At 46.2% G+C, this 24,544-nt stretch overlaps 1 protein-coding gene across 3 annotated transcripts in view; it reads right to left on the reverse strand.

Moving 5' to 3' along the window:
- The window catches only part of ECE1 (endothelin converting enzyme 1), a 65,473-nt gene that overhangs the window by 35,132 nt on the left and 5,797 nt on the right, over nucleotides 1-24,544 (reverse strand). The window contains exons 1-3 of one of the 3 annotated variants that reach the window (XM_033921507.1): nucleotides 13,956-14,334; nucleotides 5,912-6,053; nucleotides 3,313-3,522 (exon numbers count right to left, since the gene is read on the reverse strand). In XM_033921507.1, coding sequence (XP_033777398.1) covers nucleotides 3,313-3,522; nucleotides 5,912-6,053; nucleotides 13,956-14,126 — 523 coding nt within the window. In that variant the 5' untranslated portion in view covers nucleotides 14,127-14,334. Of the gene's footprint in view, nucleotides 1-3,312; nucleotides 3,523-5,911; nucleotides 6,054-13,955; nucleotides 14,335-24,544 lie in introns of those variants that run through there. The other 2 variants (XM_033921508.1, XM_033921509.1) reach the window with 2 other exon arrangements.

Consider the following 24,544-nt stretch of genomic DNA (forward strand, 5'->3'; position numbering starts at 1 on the left):
AGGTCTAGGGTGTGTGGGGGGGGGGGGTAGTTGGGATTTTACTATAGTAAAATCTGGCAACCCTACCCCACTAGCTGTCCTGCACACTCTTACCACATCCACATGGAGCCCTTCATGCTGGTTTACTAGCTGGCTTTATGCCATCTGGAGTCTGAGCTGACCCGTTTCACTCCATTTCATCTATGATCTTCGTCCTGATTTTGTGTTTTAGAAAAACTGAGCACAAAACTGGCAAAACCCAAATAAGGAAGACCGTCTCATTCAGACACGAGGTTCACCGGAAAACTCTGCCCATGTTGTTCAATCAATTCCTAGAAGTCAGGCCAAGTTTATTAGCCTCTGTCTGGCACAATATGTTCTGGTTTCTCTTCTGCGCAATAAATTTTTTTTTGTTTTTGTTATGTATCAAGCCATCTGCAGATGCCTGGTATTTGCTCAGCTTTTCTACTCTGACAAAAATTAACTGATGCATTTAAGGGTCGGTGAGAAGGTCAAACAGTCAAATCTCTGCCTTCCAGATGTCTAATCTTGTGCAATGTTACAAAGCCTACAGCGTGCCCCTCAACCAGGGGAAAGATGTCAAAAGCAATGGAGATGCACAAAACAGTTTATTACAGACTAGACCAAAAATCTGAAAGCAAATTCCTGTTAAAAGCTTTAGTATCCTGGGCTGAAATTGTGGGGAAAATCCACATATCTATTTTTTCTGGTATGTCTTGCTTCCCCACTAACTATACCTAGCTAAACTGAAATTTATTCATCCAGTACTGGTCGCCGTACCTCAAGAAGGACATGGCGGTACTTGAGAGAGTCCAGAGAAGAGCAACTAAGCTAATAAAGGGTATGGAGGACCTCTCATATACTGACAGAATGAAAAAGCTGGGGCTTTTCTCCCTGGAAAAGCGGAGACTTAGAGGAGACATGATAGAAACCTTCAAGATCATGAAGGGCATAGAAAACGTAGACAGGGACAAATTTTTCAAATTACGGGGAACCACAAGTACAAGGGGGCACTCGGAGAAATTGAAAGGGGAAAGGTTTAGAACAAACGCTAGGAAGTTCTTTTTCACCCAGAGGGTGGTGGATACATGGAACGCGCTACCGGAGGATGTGATAAGCAGGAGCACACTACAGGGCTTCAAAGAAGGTTTGGATAGGTACCTGGAGGACAAAGGGATTGAGGGGTACAGATAGGAGTAGAGGTAGGTAATAGGGATAGGATTAGAGGATTAGAGGCAGTAGAAAAATTAGACAGGGGCACTGTTCAGGCAATTAGGCCTGATGGCCCACCGCGGGTGCGGACCGCTGGGCAAGATGGACCTCTGGTCTGCCTCAGCGGAGGCAACTTCTTATGTTCTTACTTCCTTGTACAGGGGGGGGTCAGTAAACTTTACCGCATAGAGCTAATTTATCCAAAATGTTTGACCCCAAGATTTACAAAGAGCCACAAGATGTAGCTTCTCTCCCCCCTCCAATCCCAACAGGTCTTTGCACCTCTCATCCCTTCTCTCCCTTCTCCAGGCCCTGACCCCTTTAATCTCCTACCCATCCCCACGATTCCCCCCCTCCGGGCCTACTGAGGTACTTGGTGATCTAGCGGGGCTCATTGTGGCAGGAGCTGTGGCCCTCTCGGCTTCTGTCTCCTCACCGCTGACTTTGAAAATGGCTGCCACAACCTCCCTCGGCAGCTCGACACTTTTCAAAACCGGGACAGACGGCCAGGTTTTGGAAACCCATCCAGACCTCCAGACTGTCCTCTAAAGCAGTGGTTCCCAACCCTGTCCTGGAGGAACACCAGGCCAATTGGGTTTTCAGGCTAGCCCTAATGAATATGCATGAAGCAAATTTGCATGCCTATCACTTCCATCATATGCAAATCTCTCTCATGCATATTCATTAGGGCTAGCCTGAAAACCCGATTGGCCTGGTGTTCCTCCAGGACAGGGTTGGGAATCACTGCTCTAAAGAGATGTTGTGGTAAATCCAGACATCTGGTAACCCCAACCCAGGTCTTGTTTATGGTAAGAAAAAGGCGCAACATCCCCATAAAGCTGGCTGTGGAATGAGCTATTTATGCCTCCCCAGACCCAACTTGGCGCCCTTTTCACATCTGTGCTGAATACCGAAGCAGCTCACTGTGCATTGGTGGCTGAGAGAGAGAATTTGTACGTGTTTTTGCCCTTGAACACGGGATGCCCATCAAGCGGGTCATAGAAGCCCATGACAGCAGTTGCCCCCAGAAGCTTGAGCTCACCTCTAGCCACCAGAGATAACCGGTATAAGTTATCCAATAGGCGTAGTGCATTCTTGCTTTAACGCCAGTGATGTGTTGCTAATTCTTGCCAGAGATTTTGACATGAAATTGACAAATCGAAGAGGAGCAAAATAAATGGACTAGATTGTATGGTGACACGCTAACACCGCGCTGGACAAAAATGCACTGACAATCCCACGCAGGACTCATGCGCTCCGCCTTAAAACAGTTCCTGTTGGCGCTCTGAGGGGGTGTGGGGGGGAACCCTCCCTCCACTAAACTTACAAGCGTTCACGCTCCCATTGGGGAGGGTATGTAGAAGGAAGCCCCCCCTCGGGAACTGTTTTAAGGCCGCTCACATAAGTCCTGAGCGGGATTGTTGGCGCATTTTATTTACGGTACCACTTGTATATTATGCCCGAGAGGACTAAAAAACTCCAGGCTTCTTAGTCATCCATAAACTCATTAAAACAGCTATAGTATCTGCACTCTAAGCTGATGCAAGAATCCTCCAACAGCACTGATGCCAGTGGAGGTAGTCCCACTGCAAAGGACATCGGGGGGGGGGGGGACAACCTCCTCCCCTTGCAGTGGATGGCTGGTTTCTCGTTGAGGCAGCTCCTGATAGTGGAGCTGCCCCGAAGATCAAACGTCAAATCTGGCGCCGCAAGAGATGTCGGGGGGTGGAGCCTATCTCCCACACTGGCTCGACCTCCTCCAATAATTTTGGAAAATTGGCTCCTACTGTATGATCAGAATATACCTCAGTCTGGAAAAAAATTGTAGCATCTACTACTTAAAAAAAAAAGCCAACCACATCTCCTCTCAAGCATGCGCAATATTGCCATGATAGTCTTGGAACAGGCTACAAAGGGAGAGGAGGAGGGGAAACCAGTATCTGCATTTTTAACCATTGGTGTGCCGGAAACACACACAAGACTAGCAAGGCTTTCATCTGTTGCAACTAAGCCCAGGCCCAGTGAGGCTCCCATAGTAGCATCTCCTTCCCCCCAGTGGCCTCACAATGCCCTCGGTACAGAGCTAGTGCCGGTACTCACCCAACAGATGCTTCATGATGGCTCGGTTGTGCTCCCAGAGGCTATTGAAGGTGCCCCAACGAGAACTGCCATCAGGTATGGGGTTTGCTTTGATCCACCCACCACAAGCATAGCTGAAGAAGTCTTGGCATGGATTTACCGTTCGATCCAGAGAACTCAATATAGAGCTAGTCACCGAGATGCAGGATTCAGACATACAAATCCGAGGCGCTGGTGGAGGGAAGAAGAGCAGTTCTAAGAGGGATAACCACCTTATATAAAGTGTCTATAGCTTATACAGATATATTCTTCATACTGGAGTCCCGAGAAGTTAAGGGCCCTTTCCAAAACGAGTTTAGGGGCATACGAGGCTGCGTATAGATGTTAATATATGACAAGAATTTGTTCTAAAACAGGGGCTCTTAACCTGGGGTCTGTGTGCCCCTAGGGGGTCCATGGATGGGGTTCGTGAGGGTCAAATCAAAATTCATTTATACTCACTATACAGCCTGTTGATTTTTCTCGCAGATAACGAGAGTGTAGATATAGGAATAATGGTAGTAGAAAACAGTGGTGGTAGATCTGATTTAATTGTATTTCATAATTATAATGAGTGGCCATTGCTTTTTGCATAAAAAAAGTGGTTTTTTAGATTGTTTACTTTGTGTATGTCTTATGTATGAGACAATCAAATCTCGATAAATAAAGTACATTATATTCATTCAGAAACAGTATTAGAATGATTGAAAAGTTCACTAAAAAGCTTCCTTTTCATTGATGCTTTTGGAAATTAGCTTAGCATAAAAAAAGAAAAAAACGATTTCTCTTGCTCCGCCATAAATGCAATGATCTTGAAGCATAAGCTTGCCTAGCTAACAGGGTCCCCCTCCCTTAATGTTTTTTCCCTTAATTATTCTTTTATTTTGAAATTGTAGTTCAACCCTTTCCCCCCCCCTTTTTCAAGTATGATGTGTAGGGACGCCATTCTGCCATTCTGAAACAGGGCGAGATCGGCACACTGTTTTCACCGCCCCTGTGAAGAATTATGAATTATTCCCATTCCCTCTCCCTTCTTGCCATGCAGCCATTCTAAGTAAAGGAAAATGCTAGCATCTTGTCACAAGACTGCGTTTGTCACATATTAACATGACACAGGTTTACCCTTATTCCTTATACGGGCAACAATCAGACTTTGCCTACAGCTTAAGACTAAGGAACATGCATTATAACCTTTGGATTGTCACATGCTTATCATATTTGAGCTGTCCTTATTTGGTACAGACATCAGTTGACAGACCTTGAGGATGTGCAAAGACTCAGGCACGTGTTAATCAGGCCCTTATCTAAGTGCTGAGTTGGAGGACGAGTGCCGCCCGAAACAGCGGTGCTCCTTCCCCCACCATTCCAGCTGTAAGTGCGCACCCCTTCCCTTCCCCCGTACTTCTTTAATGTTCCCGGCGTGAGCAGCAATCCCAACCTGCTGCTCATGCCAGTGTCGGCGCTTCATTCGACATCATTTCCTAGGTGCAGGTCCAGGAAGTGATGTCGGAGGGAACGCTAATGCTGGCGTGAGCAGGAGGTTGGGGGTTGCTGTTTGCACTGGAAGGGAAGGGGCGCCAGCACCTCCAAGATGGCGCTCTGAATGAACTGCCCTCCCTTTACTAAATCACTGAAGTACTTTAATCATCCTATAGCACTCTGCTTGAGAAATAAGAGTTATCTTAAAATTGACCATTTTTGGTGTCAACTAACTAGTGCTATTAGTGGTTTGTTTAAGCCCGAGAACACGTCTCGACGAGCGAAATTAAATACTGGGCTGGAGGGCCCAGTTATTGCCCGTCGGGTATAGGCTGGTAGGTAGGGAAAAGGTAAGGGTGAGCTTTTTCCTGCCCAGACCGGTTGGAACGTCTGATTGGTTGGGTCATGGAAGGTTCGAGAGAGGGGGGTATAAAAGCCGGGACCTTCCGGGGTCAGGGGTTCCTGGCTCCTGAGGGTGGCTTTCCCCTCCCTCCCTCCCTTCCTTCCGTGGGTGGTTCAGTTGGTGCTGGGGTTTAGGGATGTTGCAGCAGCGGTGTCCTGAGCTACCAAGCGTTTTTTGGGGGGTGGGCTCATCTGGCGATGAGCCGTAAGAGGACGTGAGCTCGAGGGGAGCGAGTGTCAGAGAATGATATTCTAAGGGGCATGAAGGTTATGCCACCCCCAGGCCCTAGCTGAGGATGGTGAGGAATTGAGGATTTAGTGCATAAAGATTGTTTACATGGTAGCTCAGATGTTATGTTTTTGTGGATTGTTATTTGTTGTTTATTCCAATAAACAGGGCTGTGGCCTATATTTTCCAGAAAATGACGTCTAGTAATTCTTGAAAGTGGTGGTGGGGGTGATAGGGGGGAGAGTGGGGTGGGGGACAGGCGATTGGGACCTTCCAGCTCCAGGTGTTAAACTAGGCTTATCATACAGAAAAATATATATATATATATATATATATATATATATATATACTGTATTCCACCACCAGTTTTGCTGAAAAGATGTTTTGTTCAGAAACTAGTGTCCATGTGTTCAGCAATCAAAAAGGTGTTAACTCTTAAAATTCACACCCAACCCTTCTAAAGCAACTTACTGTTTCTGTTTTGGAGAGCCAGCGTGAAGATGCATGCCAAGAGTCCAAGAAGCAATATCAGCACCAGCAGCAGGAGGCGCTTTTCCACATGAGTTCGTGCCCCCCAGCAGCTTACGCTGCTCCTGGAGCCACACAGGTTCACCTAGGTACAGAAGATGGAGTTAGCTCGGGAGCAAACCTCACATGCTCTGAAACAGAAGTTAAGATTCCAGGGGGGGGGGGAATCAAGCCACATCTGCTGTCCATTGCAATGCTCTGGGTTGTCATCTTGGGTCATTTAAGGAGTCCTTTAAATCTAGACATTTTCAGGTCCTGTTAAGTGAAAAGCTTTCCAACATCAGTTTCAACTTCTTAATCCCTACTAGAGAGTTGCGCGGGGACTGAAATCTCACCCATCCCCACCGGGGATTTTTCGTGATGGTTAAATAGATTTTTCCCCTTAAGCTGTGTGACTTCTGTGTTTAAAATTAGTGAGAATGGGGGGAGGGGGGAACCTGCATGAAATGGGTATATTTTCATTACCACAGAATTAACCCCCCCCCCCTTTTTACAAAACCATAGTGTGGTTTAGCGATGGTAACACCTCCAATGCTCATAGAATTCTTTTGAGCATCAAAGCTGTTAACACCACAACCGATGCTCAAAACCGCGCTATGGTTTTGTTAAGGGGGAGGGGGGAGGGCAGGTGAGGGAATTCAAATGAAAGAATTTTCTTTTGAGATTCCAGAACCATGATGAGCACAGAATTTTTCCCCATAGTCCCATGAATTTTGGATCCCACTTCTCATTAATACTACCCCTACCATTAACTCCCAAGGAATGGATTAAGAACCTAAGACTAGCCTTACTGGGTCAGACCAATGGTCCATCAAGCCCAGTAGCCCGTTCTCACAGGTCACTAGTCCCTGGCCAAAACCCAAAGAGTAGCAACGTTCCAGAATCTCAGCGTAACAAGAGTCTGGAACCCCAAGAGTATGAATATTCTATGAGGAATCCCCAAAGAGTAGCGACATTCCATGCTACCGATCCAGGGCAAGCAGACACTTCCCCCATGTCTTAACAGACTATGGACTTTTCCTCCAGGAATTTGGATTAAGGGGGTCATAACATAAGAGTTGCCATACTGGGACAGCCAGCTCAGTACCATGTTTCCAACAGTGGCCAACCTAGGTCACCAGTACTGGCAAGATCCCAAAGAGTAAAAAAAAAAAAAAAAAAGATTTTATGCTGCTTATCTTAGGAATATGCGGTGGACTTTCACAGGTCCCAGGCTTATGGATTTTTCTTGTACAAAATTAGCCAAACCTTTTTTTTAAACCCTGCTAAGCAAACTGCTTTCACCACATTTCCTGGCAATGAATTCCAGAGATGAATCTACCACTTAGTAGCTTCATCGCATGCCCCCTAGTCCTAGTAATTTTTGAAGCCGTAAACAAGCATTTCACATCTACCCGTTCTACTTCACTCAGTATTTTTATAGACCTCTGTCATATCTCCCCCAAGCTCTCTTCTCCAAGCTGACGAGCCCTAGTTATTTTAACCTATAGCCAACCTTAGTCGTTTCTTTCAGGACTACTCCAGCCCCTTCACTTCTGAGGTTGCTGCCACTTACCTGCTGCTATCGGCAGCCAAATGCTGTATCGATCACCAAGCCAGATAACATACCCACTAAGCAGCACAGGATAACACGGTATTAAGCCACATGCTGGCTAAAGCATGCCCATATGGGAGAGAAGGCTGCGGATGCTGCCAACCCTGCAGGTGACTGAGAAACGGCTGGAGCAAGCCTGCAAAGAGGGACAGCTCTGAAACCGACAGACCCAGCGGTAAAATCCAACGCCATCGAGTGCCAGGAAGGCATTGTAATAAATGCAGCAGAGACTGGCACACATTAGGGGTGGGGGAAGAAGCAGAGCATAAAGAAAGGACATACCAGAAAAGAACAAAGCAAAAAAAGCAACCTGGGAGGGAGAAAGCATGAAACGGGCAACATTGCAAAGTAAATTGGAATGGATTCTGGATACATTGTAACGAGAGGAAGAACTTGGAAACACCATTTGTTACAAGAAGGTCAGAAACTCACAGAATGTACCCCAAAGCTACTGATGGGAGCCAGGCAGTCCCCCCCACCCCCACCCCTTTATTCACACAATGTACCAGCACAAAAATGTGAACAGGAAGGCCCAAAACAATGAGAGGAAGAGACCCACATGCCAGGGGAAATCTGTTTCATGCTTCCTACACAATCTAATCCGACACTTATCACCTGCTCCCAGCTCAAAGCAAATTCTTGGAATATTTTACACAACGGCTGAGAGCAGCATCTAACAGGCCTCTCCTGCAAGGAGCCCAGGTGGGTCCAGAACATACCCCCACCCCCACCCCCCTTCACTGCTGTGTGCTGAAAGCAAAGAAAAAGAGCAAGTTTTGCACAACCTTATTTTACAAAATGAGGTTGAGGTGGATATATTAAAAAAAAAAAAAAAGGGACCTGCAGGCGGCTGCCTAACCCAGCCGACATCTGTCCTTGCTGTCGAGGGCCGACCTGCAACATTTAGCAGCAGCCGTTTTAAGTTCACTTAAACAGCAAAATAACATCCTGTTTAATTCCTCTTGAGCTCAGATGTGCAATCGACCTCTCAACTCCAAACCACCAAAGGACATTCCTACTCCCATGTCATTCTGAGCCACTAGAATCGACTGCCCCCAACCCCCCCAGATCAGATGCGTTGAAGGACTTCAACTTTAGAAAGCAATATAAACAGACCTCGTCCCCTAACTCCCCTGCCCTTGACCGACAGATTACAAACTAATGTCTATCGATACAAAAGATCCTCAGTATGTGTCGAGTTAAGGAACTTGTATTGTACTATGGTAAACTGGAAGCTTTTCTGAGGTCTTTGGGGAGGACAGACAGACAGGAAGGGGTAAAATGGGCCTCACAGATGTTAACTGCACCTCCTTAAACATCCAAGGTCCTTGCCACCTTTACTCTCAGCCTAGGGAAGGAAAAGCATTAGGATCCATCAGAGCTAAAGTGTCAGAGGTCTGTCAGAGCCAGAGCTTAGGCTGAGACTAAAAGTGGCAAGGACCTTGGATTTTTAAGGATGTGCAGTTAAGATCCACGTTTCACCCCTTCCTCAAACAGACAGACCAAAGGAGCATACAGAGCCATTTGTCCTTTTACTGAAAGGTGGGGTTCATTCTACTTTTTGCTTGGGTTAGTAACAGACTCTCCTTAGAAGGGGATGGAGAAAGATCTGGGCAACCCGGCCAACCCCCCCCCCCAAAAAAAAAAAATTAAAAAAAAGGTTTTTGGAGTGATTTCCTTTTCCTGGGCTATGCTCAGTACAATAGCGTGCAAATCACATGCAGAGCAGCCTGGAAGAAGGGGAGAACCGAGCCTGGCACCTGCTAGGGCACCGGCTAGGGCAGAGGTAGGCAATTCCGGTCCTCGAGAGCCGGAGCCAGGTCAGGTTTTCAGGATATCCACCATGAATAGGTATGAGATGGATTTGCATGCACTGCCTCCTTGAGATGCAAATCTATCTCATGCATATTTATTGTGGATATCCTGAAAACCTGACCTGGCTCCGGCTCTCGAGGACTGGAATTGCCTACCCCTGTACTAGGGTAACCCAGTATTGCTACCTCCAACATTTGTGTGCCCAGTTACACCAGTACGGGTGTCTAACGTAGCCATAACCAAGTCTCACCCATGTATGCACTCCCTCCAAGTACTCACCTAACCTGTTTGGCTCGTAAGGGCCTGCTAGAACCATTACGCTTTGTGAAGAGATTCGCCCGAGGCAATGAACAGCAGGTACATACATTTTGTAATAAATAAAATAAAACTTATAAATGGTCCTATTATTGGGTTGCAGTTTGCCAACATAAAACGGTATCAAAACATTTAACACTGTGGAACAATCATAAGCCATAAATGGAAGCAGAATCCAATTCAAAACCTTCACAGCATGGAAGAACAGAGAACACAGAAGATGAATCTGCATAAGTGGCGCTCTGGAAATTAAGGTGTGGCTTATACAACTGTCTTTGTGGCAAAAATGGAAAGCATTATTGTTTTTTTGTTATTTAAATTCTGCCTTTATCAAGGCAGAGCACAAAACAACATGCAGAATAAAATTACATACAAACGTCTAAAATAATATAAAAAATATTACTGTAACCAAAGTCCATCACATCCACAAAGCTTGATAGTTACATATTCTTTTTCATGCTATGGCAATTAGTGGGGGTGGGGTGGGGGGAGCTCCCATCCCTCTAGCCCTGAAGGGGACACACAAAAGTGCGCACATCGTCATCCAAACCCAACCCATAACAAAATTGGGCTGCGTGGGGGAGAAAGCATTCCAGTGAGTAAGAGCTGAAGTCGGAGCCTTTCGGGGCTATGTTTGCTGTCGGCCGTAGGTTTCTTCAGGCTGCTGGGCAGGTATGAATTTGCTCAGGATGGAAAATCTCTACATGCGGTAATGCCCAAAGGCAAGAGACAGGCAGAAATCACCAGGGGCAAGTCTGAGCCGGTGTGAAATCTTACTACAGTGCCATTTGCTCCCCCACCCCAGACAATATGGCTGCTCCATAGTCTGAAAGCTAGAGCTTGATTAGGCAACTGTTCAGGACGGGAACAAGGTTTTGCTGCGTCTCCTTTATACATCAGGCATGAGCGGCCACATCGATAAACAATGAGATTGCGGCTGGAGCTAAGCCAGTGAGCTGGTACTTAAGGTTTTCAAACAGTGGCAAAAATAATGCTCAGAATTCAGGAAGTTGGCTGGTTGGGCCGAGAACTTTTCAGCATAAAAGTGAGCCAAGTGTGACATCACTGATGCGGTTGGCTCTTATTGGTGGAATGAGGCATTATGACATCACAATCTCAGTTCTGGAATGCTGCTATGAGGGGGTGCTGAAAAGTTCTCAGCCCAACCAAAAAGAGAATGATCTGAAACAATGTCAAAACAGAGAAAACACTTCAGCTACAGTGGCAAAACTCCGAAATTAGGAAGCTGGTTGGTTGGACCGTGTCAAAGCAGCTTCCGATTGGTGTAGCCTGGCTTTAGTACGAGGGAGAGGCAGTGAGAAAATACTATTAAAGACCGAGTCTGCGATTCGAGAACCGCGAATTCGGGGTGGTATACTGTACTGCCTTTCTCCGATTACAATCAAAATGGTTCACATTATATAGAGGTACTCTTTTGTTCCTGGACAGTAGAAGGTTAAGTGCTGATCTTCCTGCCTAAACCCACCTCTCCGTTTCCCTCATTCTCCGTCTCTGTGGACAACACTCTAATCCTTCCTGTTTTGCCTGCTCATAATCTTGGGATCATCTTTGACTCCTCTCTCCTTCACTGCCCAGATACAACATATTGCTAAAACCTGCTGATTCTTCCTCTATAATATTACCAAAATCCAACCCTTCCCCTGAGCACACTACCAAAACACTTATCCATGCCATCACCTCGAGCTTAGACTACTGCAACTCTGTACTCTCAGGCTTTCCGCTTAGCCATATTGATCCTGTCCAATCCATCCAGAATTTGGCTGCACGACTCATATTCCGGGAGAGCCGCTATACTCATGTTACTCCTCTCTTAAGGCGCTTCATTGGCTTCCCATCCATTTCCGAAATAATTCAAACTCCTCTTACTGACCAACAGCTGCTCCTCACTATCTCCCTCCCCCCCCGTGAGCTCCACTCAGCTGGTAAGTACCTCTTATATGTGCCCTTTCAAGTGCCTACCCCAGACTCCGTCCTTTCTGCCTTGCTGCACTGTATACTTGGAAAAAGCTGCCCAAATCCCTACGGCGGGCTCCGTCTCTGGCAGTGTACAAGGCCCAGTTAAAAGCCCACCTTTTTGAGAGTGCTTTTGACTCCTAACTCCTCTCACATTGGGTTCTGCATCCCCAACCCTATATGTCATGGCTGTCTGTCCAAGTTAGATTGTAAGCTCTTCCAAGCAGGGACTGTATATAAATGATTAGAAGTAGTAGTAATTTTAAACTCCGGAATTCATTGCCAGAGAATGTGGTGAAATCAGTTAGCTTAGCGGGGTTTAAAAAAAGGTTTGGACGATTTCCTAAAAGTCTGTAGGCCATTATTAAGATGGATAGGGGGGAAATTCACTGCTTATTCCTAGGATAAGCAGCATAAAATCTGTTTTACTACTTGAGATCTAGCTAGGTACTTCGGACCTGGGTTGGCTTCGGTCTGTCCCAATATGGTAATTATGTTCATTTCTGTAAAGGCACCCCTTCAGGAGACTGCAAAAGGGACCACACCAACCCTACTACCAAAGGTGCAAACTGAGTGTGTAATCACCTATTCCCTGAAGCTGGCAGAACAGCAGGGCAGCAGTCTGCAGGCAATGAGCTGCTCATCCTGCACCGAATGACTCGCGAGCCACATAGCATCAAAGTCCTATTCCAAGCTGGTCCTCCCTAGTGAATACACACGAGAAGTTTCCATGCCCACTACATTCGTCCTATGCAGATATCGTACATATTCATTAGGGAGATCCTGAAAACCTGGCGTCGCAGTGCTGGGAGGCGAGCGGGACCAGAACCGGTACGTTCGCACGAGAGAAAGCTGGCGGGAAAGTTTATTCCATGCTCCCGAGTTGCTACAAACAAGATTTTCTTCTCATGAAGCAACATGCTTAGAGCCTATGGCAGCCATATGAATGCACGTGTTCACTGGGAATAAAGCGGCCCAAGGCAATGCTTTTACACGGTTTGTCAAGTATTAAAAGAACTTGCACCTGTTTCTGTGTGTTGAAATACTGTTCAATTTTGTGTAATTAGAGTGAGTGAAAGGTCTGTAAATACAGTTCCTTAAGGAATAATCAGAAACCCTGTTAAGAGGAGACATTTGGTGGAAATGCCAAACCCCTTAACGTAATTCCACCCTCTGTCCATTTTGTCAGACGTACAGTAACATGGACCCGACACAGTACTGTGTTTTGGCGAACATAAGCCCCTGCATCAGGGGTCATTGTGATATGGGATCCACAGATCCAAACTCCTTTGTTAATGCATGAATCTGAGTCAACAAAGCTTTTGGCTCCAGTAACTCAGCTTGTATTGTCCCCCCCCCCTTCTAATTTTCTTTATAATTTTTATTATTTTTTAAAAACATTTGTGAATTGTAAACCGTTTAAGTATATTCTTGATAAACGGTTTATCAAAGATTACATAAACTTGGAAAAACTTGCATTGAGTCCACGTTACTGTACGTCCCAGATTGAAATAAGACATTTCTTCCTATTGCTGGCGTGCTCATTGTCCGTTCCCACTGCTACAGGGACAGAAGCCAAGTAAGTACCTGGTGATCTGGTAAATTCAATCAAATCCCCTAAATTCTCCAAGCAATTTTATTTCATTTGGGGGACCCCCCCCCCCAGCACCTCTCTGTGCTGACAGAGTGAAATGCTAACTCTTACAGATGACAATCCTTTCCCCAATGAGAAGGTAAATTTGAGTAGTGGATCACCCTAAGCCCCTGCTGTAAATTTTGTGCCACACATCTCAGTTGAAGGCATATCTTACCCACCGAGGATTAAACCCACTGCTTTACAAGCTTAAAGCTATCTTGTACCAATTAAACTGGGTCGATACAACCTGCCAGATCCCACAGTAGGTCTGTTTACAAGCTGCCCAGCTGCTAGGTCAGCTTCTGTTCAGTTTAGAAAGACACTGTCCTGCTCCAGCACAAGGAATGTGATGGTCTGGATGTGTTTTGCTATCTGATGCCAGCCATGTACCCTCCGCGAGATCCCTCCCTGCATTCCTAGGGGCGGGGACAGCATGCGTATTCATGAAATTCCCAGGGGTGGGGGTGGCTGCTCACAAGGTCAGATCCCTCACTGAGCCACTCCCCAGGGGAGGCAGATGCCTCGGAGATTAGAGGTTCAGCAGCCCTAGAGATCAGGGGGGACCCCCACATAAAGAAATGTCACAGCAGAAGGGCAGGCAGCACTCTCCGACTCAGACCAACTGTTACGACATATGTCCAAAATGGTCCTACCTGGATCCCATTGGGGTAGACCTCGCCCTCACCGATGGAATCCATCAGGTCCTCTTCATCTAGCGTCGCTCTCTTATAGGTCGACATCTGAAAGGTCAAATGCAGAACAGATTCCCTTAGAGTGTCCATGGTTTGGAGGGGGGGGGGGGGAAAAGCAGTGGCCGAGACCATCACAAGGGACCCCCTAAATAGGGGTGCAAACTCATTCCACCTGGTTTTCTAGTCTCCTGCATCAGGTGCAGAGAGGGTCGGGAGGATTCTGGTCAGCAGAGACTTTCGGGAGCTCTTCCTGCTGTTCACTACCAGAGTTTGCGACAGCCCTTGGCGATATCAAGTTATCAGAACAAAAATACTTCGCAGTGGATGCAGAGGAGAGAGAGATTGCAGCTCACCCGCTGCCAAACTCTCACCCTTTTACAGCCTTCATCCCGGTTACAGTCTGCTTTCTCATGGCTGAGGTTTGACCACTATGCCGGCAACCCCAGCTTGAAAAGACCAGACTTTTACACATTTTAGGGGGGTGGAGAAGTGAAAAAAAGGTCAGGAAGTGGAGTGCCAGAGGCCGGTGTGGTTTGTACAAATGCATTCCAGGGAGAATCTCCAGATATGCCGCCGGCCCTTTTCTCTGCCTTCCTGACGCCTCAGCTCCACCTCCAGTGCAAAAGCCATCAAACGTCCCTCCTCCTCCTCCCCCGAGACGTGACTAAGGAGTCTGTCCCAGTTCTCTCTTGCAAAACCCTGCCTACCTCTGCTCCCATTGCAGCCCCCCCCACTCACACTGGAGACCAGCAAGTCCCAAAGGAGCCTCAATGGATGTAAATGTGGTTAATACAAACAGATTCGATAATCTAATTTCTTTAGGAACTTCTGGAAAAAAAGTTTGAAAAACTCAGTTTAGGAATCGGTACACAAAGCAACAGGCATCAGACATGGAGCCCTGCAGCACTGAGTTTCGGAGAAGAATTTGGGACAGTCCCACACCTTATTGTGAAAAAGGAAGAATCACTTAAGCATACCATAATATCACTGCTGGAGTATAATCTATCTGGGATCCTATAAAAACAGGGGTGTCAAAGTCCCTCCTGGAGGGCCGCAATCCAGTCGGGTTTTCAGGATTTCCCCAATGAATATGCGTGAGATCTATTAGCATGCACTGCTTTCATTGTATGCTAATAGATCTCATGCATATTCATTGGGGAAATCCCGAAAACCCGACTGGATTGTGGCCCTCGAGGAGGGACTGTGACACCCCTGCTATAAAACAATACTTGGAAGATGGAGACTAATTCAAAAAATACAGCAGTTCGCTTAATCTTTGGCTTGAAAAAACAAGAACATGGAAGCTAGACTATTTTTCAAATTTGCCTGCATTTGTTTGAAACTGTCGTCTGGATTAGCTCCACGTTACCTTATCTCTCATTTTGAATTGTATAGACCGGTTAAGTTTACTCATTGTACTAGTTTATTTGTATTTCTGAACCCAAAAACTTGCCGTTATAAGAAATTTTTTGATAGGACATTGGCCTTTCAAGCGGCTAAAACTCAATCTTGCTTAGGTAATTTGATTCAAACTAAATCATACTCTTCTTTCAGGAAACTAATAAAGACTTATTTGTTCAATAAATTTTTATCTGTTTAACGACTATGCAATTATATTTGTCTTATGTTCATTGTACTTTTATCACTGATTGTCCAGTTCTTCTTATCTGTAAACCACCTAGAACTCTTCCGGGTGTTGGCGGTATAGAAAAATACAGTTATTAAAAAATACAGTTATTATTATTAACACAGCTGTGTTCAGAAAGGAAGGTGATAAATACCTTATTTATTTTGATTTATATCCTGTCCTCCCAAAAAGCTCAGAAGAACTCATCTCACCTAGGGTTCAGCATCCCCAACCCTCTATGACATGTCTGTTGTCCAAGTTAGATTGTAAGCTCTTCCAACCGGGGTCCTTCTATAAATGTCAGCCCACCTCTTTGAGAGTGCTTTTGACTCCCAACTCCTTTCACCTTGGATTCTGCATCTCCAACCCTCTATGCCAGGGGTGCCCACACTTTTTTGACTTGCGAGCTACTTTTAAAATGACCAAGTCAAAATGATCTACCAACAATAAAATTAAAAACAAAAAACACAAAGCACACTGTACACACAGAAAATGTTAATTATCATTTATATTCAGGGTTTTTTTCAAAGAGGTCAAGGCAGATGACTTTATGCACTGTCACCTCAGTAACAACCATACAAAAATAGACAAATATACCCCCCTCCCTTTTTACTAAACCGCGATAGCAGTTTTTAGCACAGGGAGCTGCGCGGAATGCCCTGCGCTGCTCTCAATGCTCATAGGCTCCCTGCGCTAAAAACCGCCATTGCGGTTTAGTAAATGGAGGCCATAGTGCAAAATATAGACAGCAGATATAAATTCAGACACATTTTGATCACTAAATTGAAAATAAAATCATTTTTCCTACCTTTGTTGTCTGGTGATTTCATGAGTCTCTGGTTGCACTTTCTTCTTCTGACTGTGCATCCAATATTTTTCCCTTCTTTCTGCCTCCTGCATGCTTCGTCTCCTCCAGACCTCATTCCATTCCCCAACCAACATCTCTATCCTTCCATGAGTCCAAATTTTTCTTCCTCTCTCCCTGCCCCCTCCCCTTTCTTTCTTTCTGTCTCCCTGCCCCCCTTTCTTATTTTCCTTTCTCTCTGTCTCCCTGTTCTACCTCCCTGCCTCCGTGTCTTGTTTGTCTGCCCTTTCTTTCTCCCCAAGCTACTGCCAGGGCTGTTGTTTGGAAACAGGCCCCCAAGCCACCGCCGACTTCTGGGCCCCCAAGCTACTGCAGAAGCTGCTGTTGCCGAGTTCTTCATTTTCCGACACTGCAACAGGCCAGCAGCCTTCTCCCTAATGTCAATTCCGACGTTGGAGAGGAAGTTCCGGGCCAGCCAGGTAGCAATTGGCTGGCCCGGAACTTCCTCTCCAACGTCAGAATTGACATTGGGGAGAACGCTTCTGCAGAGAGCTTGGGGCGGCGGTGGGGGACGTCGGGGAGAGGAAGACTGATCGGTAGATCGGGAAGGCAACGCAAGTCTATCACGTGATTGGCTCGCGTTGCCTTTGAGATCTACCAGTCAATCGCGTTCGACATATTGGGCATCCCTGCTCTATGTCATATCTGTATGTCCGGCATGCTATCTACGGGTCACCGTTTAGTCCACATTAGGCATGTCAAAGGAAGAGGATAGTTTTACTTAGGGTTGCCAGATTTTACTATAGTAAAATCTAGACCTCTAGATTCTCTCCCAGGCTCGCCCAGTTCCATCCATCCCTGCCCCAAATCCCATCCTAGCCCCACTGCCTGCTCTTGTCGAGCAGGAGGAAATCCACATGTTTGCGTGCACGCGCAACGTCATCGGGTGGCATCTGCGCACGCATGGATTTCTTCCTGCCTGACGTGATTTAGAGGGCATGACCTGTACTTTTTTACCCTGAGCTCCTGCTGGGCAAACTGAAGTTGCCAGTAATATGGCTAGTCGTTCGCTAGGTGAAGAAATGCTTATTACTCGGGATAATCAAGAAGCACCTCCGATCAGCCACAACATACAACACAAACTCCCTTATATCGGTCAGTTCCCTGCAGAAGAGAGTCCAACATGTACAAAAAGTCACTAGAAATGAAGCAGCAGAAGTGTTCTGGAGGAATCAACTTACATACCGGAACCACGCTGGTTATGGAGAATGTAACGTAGAGGTTAAAACTACAGCCTCGGCACCCTGAGGTGTGCTGCTTCTTGTGACCTTGAGCAAGTCACTTAATCCCCTCCCCATTACCCCAGGACAAGGAAAACTGCTCGAGTACCTGATTTGTAGTCCATTCTAATCTCCTTTTGGAGGATGGGCTAAAAATTTGAATAAGAACAAAATAGCCTTACTGGGTCAGCCCAATGGTCCATCTCGCCCAGTATCCCATCTTCGCGGAGGCCAATCCAAGTCACAAGTACCTGGCAAAAACCCAAAAAGAGTAGCAGCATCCCATGCTACCATCCCATGTCTGTCAACAGCAGATTATGGACTTTACTTCCAGGAATACGTCCAAACCTTTTTCTAATAATTCCTAGCATCCTGTTTGCCTTCTTGGCCACCGCCACACATTGGCTACACTGTCGAGATACACCACAAATAACTTCACCATATTCTTGACTGGTGAGGCGCCAGCCAGTCAGTGCCCAGACTATGAAGACCAGGCAGTCTTAAGTTACATTTAGCAGCCCAAGATGTTACAGAGGACAGAGCGGGCATCTAAATAGCAGGTAGGCAAGAGTAATCTTTAGCTTCAGATCACATATTGAGTTCCATATCAAGAGGCAACGTTGGCATCAACAGTGGTCAAAAAGGCAAAATTATAGAGGAGGCGTTGTCTCCTAACAAGCGGAATTTTGAAGACTGCCACGTTGCTGCTAAGTGTGAGATTGCAAAACAGAAAAGCAAATCTCCAACAAAAGTTTGTTTTTTAATAGGGCTGTGGAATGTCAACTCCCTTGGTAAACGTACCGCTATCAGAAAACATGTTTAAGTATAGGATAATCCGAGATACCAGGGCAGAACCAGAACATTTGCTAACTCCTACCTTTGGAGTACTGGATGACGAATCCCGTTGATCTTGGCCTGTTAATTCTTCAGTGTATGTCAAGAAGGAAGTAGATCGTGTGGACCGTTGTATAATCAGCGTAAAACTATCTGCTGGAAAATTTTATAGAAGCATTTCAGATTCTCTCTTTCAGTTTTTTTTTTAATTTATTCAATGATCCGTGGTTCGATTATACACCCAAAACGGCATGCGGTTCTCAGAGAAGTGAAGTAGAACCAGAAAAAGGTGACCAAAATCACCACTGCCGAGGAATGCTCAGGTCAGAGACAGCCAAGACAGAGGCGGAAGAGACACAGTATGTGCGTTTCCCCTTTTTGAACAGCACAAGATTAAGGACACGTATGGGGCGACGCATTGAAAAACCTGAGGCCTCTTCACACCGCACAAGTGGCCTGTGGAATTTGGTGCAGACACAAAGGCAGTTGGCACTGCTGAGTTTAAAAGGGGGGGGGGGGGGGGTTAGAGGACGGCCCATATGCCATTATCTAGGTCGACACTTATTTCTTGTATGTACAAAGTTCCACGCGGGTTACTTTTTTACATTTACATGAGTGATTTCTATTCCGTTGCTGTTCAATGTATTTATTAATGACCTAGAAAAAGGGACGAAGTGTGAAGTTATAAAATTTGCGGATGACACCAAATTCTGTAGCAGGGTAGGAACAGTAGAGGACTGCGAAGAATTACAAAGGGATCTGAACAAGCTGGAGGAGTGGGCTAATAAATGGCAGATGAGCTTCAGTGCGGAGAAATGCAAGGTCATGCATGTGGGGAAAAAGAACCCGAGGCTCTGCTACAAAATGGGGGGGTTGGTACTGGGGGAGAGCAACCTTGAAAAGCACTTGGGAGTGCTGGTGGACACCACAATGAAGCCATCGGCACAATGCGCAGCGGTCTCAAGGAAGGCGAACAGAATGTTGGGTATCATCAAGAAGGGTATTACAACCAGAACGAAGGAAGTTATCCTGCCGCTGTATTGAGCGATGGTGCGACCGCATCTGGAGTACTGTGTCCAGTACTGGTCGCTATACTTGAAGAAGGATATGGCGATACTGGAGAGGGTCCAGAGAAGAGCTACACGTATGATAAAGGGTATGGAAAACCTTTCATACGCAGACAGGCTAGAGCAACTGGGGCTCTTCTCCCTGGAAAAGCGGAGACATGATAGAGACATATAAGATCATGAAGGGCATTGAGAATGTGGAGGGGGACAGATTCTTCAGCCTACGGGGAACTACAAGAACAAGGGGGCACTCGGAGAAACTAAAAGGAGACAGGTTTAGAGCCAATGCCAGGAAGTACTTCTTCACTCAGAGGGTGGTGGATACCTGGAATGCGCTTCCGGGTATCCACCTACTGTGATAGGACAGAGTACTTTACAGGGTTTCAAAGAGGAATTTGATAAATTCTTGAAAGAAGAAGTTATTGAAGGATATAGATAGGGAACATATAGGATGAAGAAGGGCACAGTTAGAAGGATATAGATAAGATAGGATTAAAAAAAAGGATTGAAGGGATAGAGGGGTACAGATAGAGGACTACTACACAGGTCCTAGACCTGATGGGCCGCCGCGCGAGCGGATTGCTGGGTCTGACCCAGCAGAGGCATCCTTATGTTCTTATTACCTTGTGGTTCAAGACGGATTACATAAGAATTGTCGAGAAATTAAGGTAATACACGTAAATCCGCCTATATGGGTTACAAATATAACCTCCATAAATCATACCATACGAACAATTATACATTCTGTTTCTTAAACCCTAAGCCCATTAAACAGTCTTATTAAGTCTGTCTATCATATGTGATAAAAGGCCTTACAAAAAAAAAAAAAAGGCTTTCAAACTTTTTCGAAAATGCACAAAATGTAGGAATATAATGGACCGATTCAGGAAGAGTTCCATAATTGAGGACCTACAACAGTAAAAACACAGGAACGAATAGTTGCGGAGCGGATGGTGGATGCCTGGAATGCGCTCCCGAGGGAGGTGGTGGAGAGGAAAACGGTGACAGAGTTTAAAAAAAAAAAAAAAAAAGCATGGGATCAACACAGAGGATCTCGAATTAGAAAATAATAGTAAATAGTGAAGATCTACAGGGCAGACTTGCACGCTCTGTGTCCGTCTATGGCCGTTTGGTGGGGGATGGGCTGGGGAGGGCTTCAATGGCTGGGAGGGTGTAGAAGGGCTGGAGTGAGCTTTGACGGAGACTTCAGGAGTTGGAACCGGGCAGAGCTTTGGGTTCTGGCCCACAAATAGCTAAGAAGGGAAGTGTAAAAAGAGTGGGCAGACTAGATGGACCATTTGGGTCTTTATCTACCATCATCTACTATGTTTATGAATCAAAGCGAGGAACAACGAGCGAATTCTTAGGATTGAGAATGCAGAGGACGAGAAGGCACACATGGCTCCAATAGTGGGCTCACCACCTTTGGTAAAGAATGATACAACGCTTGAGAAACATGCTCCATATGCGTGGGATCAGGCAAGGACGTTTCCTTGTGGAAGCAAACCCTGGTCCACCCCTGGAGACCTGGCCTTAGTTTGGTACCATTACACTACCCAAATTTTATACACCCTCTCTTGCCAGTGGACAGAGCTGTTCTTTTGAGCCACCGCCATTGTAATTGAAACATTGCACTAAGGGTCCAGCATGAAGCTTCCTCTCCGATATTTAGGAAGGCCTGTGGGTTTATTAGCCAGAGGTGGCAACATGACCTTGGGCAAGTCACTTATTCTCATTTGCCCCAGGTACAGTAGGTAGCGTGTGAGCCCACCAGGACAGATAGGGAAACATTCTCAAGTACCTTCTATGCGGTTTACAAAACAGAATAAAAAAACTGCACATATGCATAACATTAAAACAATCTTGTAATCAAATAAGTTTCCAATTGTCTCCTAAAATGCCGATATGAGCAAGAGGTCTCTAATAGAGAATTCAAATCTTTATCCCTTGTTGCAGTGTTTCTCAACTCGGTCCTGCAGTACCCCCTGGCCAGTCAGGTTTTCAGGATCTCCACAATGAATATGCATGAAAGAAATTTGCATATAATGGAGGCAGTGCATGCAAACACTGTGGAGATCCTGAAAACCTGACTGGCCAGGGGGTACTGCAGGACCGAGGTGAGAAACACTGCCTTGTTGCAACTCGAAACGACAAGACAATATTTTTTATATTGTCAACCTTTGACAGGAGGCAAAGTAAACACAGTCCAAGGATTGCAACCTGGTATGGTTTTCAGGAAATCTAGTTGCCTGTACTGCCTCCACTATATGCAGACAAATCTCATGCATATTCACTGGGGAAATCTTGAAAAGCTCACCCATGATCTATACAGTAAGACTGCCACTGGGAAGAGGTGTGCAGCTGGGCTGTTTCTTAGTTACAGTGTGAAGGGCAGTGTTCACCCAGCTGCAACCAGCAGGAACATTTTGCCCTGGCTGTTGATATACTGTCTTATCAGTCTCAGCCAGCTGTTCCCCTTTTTTTTTTAAGCTGTCATCTGCAGATTGACAGAGCCACCGATTGTCAATATGTCCAAGGTAGCCAGGCTTCAGAGGCAGTCAAGGTTTCCTCTGCAACTTCCTGTTTTGGGCCAAGCACCAGGCTGGAGGAACAGGCCGAGCCAAAGTGGAAATGCACAGAAAGACCTGGATTGGTCAGCACTGCGATCTTTTGAATCAGACCTGTGAAGAGTTGCGATAAATGAAAGCTTCGCTAATAGGAGGGTTTGTTAGACACGCTAAAGCCATTCCTGGGTCAATGAGGGCTAGAAGCACCAGACAGGATCAGTAGGACCGCTCCGATCTGATTTTTGGCAGGTTCTAAAAACAGCTATCGATGCATTACAAATTTTGTATGCAAATGATTCGCGCGGAGGTTTGTAATAATCCCCGTCTCTCCTGTCTAACTGATTGCTGTGAGAGCGACTCACACATGCGCAGAACTGGCAGGGGAAGCCCTGATGCAGCCTCCTGGTACTCAACTGTTTGGGGCAGGAAACCTTTTCTTTTTTTCCCTTAATGGGCACAGATGCTGTCTGTTACACACTAGCTGCCCCATAAAGAAAAAGAAAAAAGCCCCTTCCCAACGAACTGGCACTGAGGTCCAACCCTCCCCCCCCCCAGCACCAGCGAGAGCTGGCAGGAATGATGCCCACCCCTTTAGCCATGCTGACCCCTCTTGCACGAGAAGAAGAAAAAACCCCAAAACAACAACAACAAAAAAAAACACCCAGCAGGTGGGATGCCCACTCCCTACTGCTAATTGAGGCCTCTCATCTCATCCCATCCCCTCACCCCCCCCCCCAAAAAAAAAAAGGCAGGAAGGATGTCCACTCCCTCCTGCCACTAGATGCTCCCCGGAATCCCCCCCTGGCCTGGTACCTTTTTTACAAGTTGGGAGCATGAGTGATATGGTCCCACCTGCTCTATGGCCTGCCAGTCCAAATTGGCATGGGAGAGGTGTTAAACCGTGATTGGCTCAGACACCTAAGGCCCCTCCCTTTAATACACCAGGGAGGGGAAGGCCAGCCAATTTGGACTGGCAGTTCATGGAGCACGTGGGACTGCATCCCTCCTGCTCCCAACTTGTGAGAAAGGTACCGGGGGTAGGGATTTTGGGGGAGCATCCAGTGGCAGGAGGGAGTGGCTTCCCTCCTGCTTTTTTTGTGGAAGGGTAGGGGATGGTTTGGGGGTGGGCCGTGATGGCAGGAGAAGTTGGCATCCCTCCTGCCATTTTTTTCTGCTGCATGGGGGGCAGGGGGGGGAGGAGTCCTCCCTGAAGTAGTGGTTTCCCCCGTCTGTCTCAACAGTAGACCATGGATTTTTCCTCCAGGAACTTGTCCAAACCTTTTTTTAAAACCAACCACATCCTCTGGCAACGCATTCCAAAGCTTAACTATTCTCCAGATTAAAAACTATTTCCTCCTATTGGTTTTAAAAGTATTACTCTAACTTCATCAATTGTCTGCATCAATATTTACACAGAAAATCAATGATTATAGCCGTGCAGGCCCTACTGGGCTTTCTAAACTGAAAATGGCTCCAAGAAACCCAGTTTCTACCGCCCAGCTTCTTAGCAGTTGTCGGGTGCTAATACCATTAGGGACCTTTTTACTAAGGCAGGTGAAGGACTGGAAAAACCTGGCGACGGGCTGTGGACAGTCTCAAGTCCAGTCGTCGCTCTACTTGAGTTCCAGCTGGTTCAGAGTGCAGCAACCCAGCTGGTGCCTAATCCATGCATGCACAATCCAATTACCCCACAGGCTGAAAGGGAAGCCTGTGTACTTGTCAAATAGGGTTTGTGAGACCGTGGACTTTAACCCTTCTGTTAGATCAAAATCTCACCTGTTAGACGGGCTGGAGCTTAAAGTTGGATTAAGAATGCCCTTATAAGGGGGAGGGATCTTAGTCTTGAATTTCTTGAAATCTGTATTAATCATTTTTAAATCTATTGTAGAAAGTGGGGGAGGGGTCCTTAGCAATGCAAGAGCAGGTTGGCGTTGAGGGCTAACGTCTCGCCTTGCCAAGGGCCTCTCTGGGCTTACTGGCAGCTGTGCCGAGGGCTCTTGGTTTGACCCAGCTCTTAGGTACTGCTGAAACAGCATTCGCAGCCAGATGGGAGACGGGACACGTAACAATCAGGGACAGTTGCTTCACAGTAACCCACAGGTCGTTGGATCCTCAGCTTCCTACTTGGCTGAAAAGATTTTGTCATTGGATGTCCCAGTTTTTCACACTAAGAATAATAAATATTTATGGCCTCATGAAAAATCTATTTCTAGGTAGATTCAGTGCATTGAGTGAAGTCCTTTAAAAAGGCCATAAATAAAGCCTACCGTATTGTGGCCGTTATGCTTCTAGTGTGCAAACTCGGAACAAGTCACAGGTAACGTTAGCAGACTTTGCTCACTTATAATTTCAGGCATTTTCCAGCTCATG

The sequence above is a fragment of the Geotrypetes seraphini genome, chromosome 15, assembly GCF_902459505.1.
Source record: "Geotrypetes seraphini chromosome 15, aGeoSer1.1, whole genome shotgun sequence".
NCBI lineage: Eukaryota > Metazoa > Chordata > Amphibia > Gymnophiona > Dermophiidae > Geotrypetes > Geotrypetes seraphini.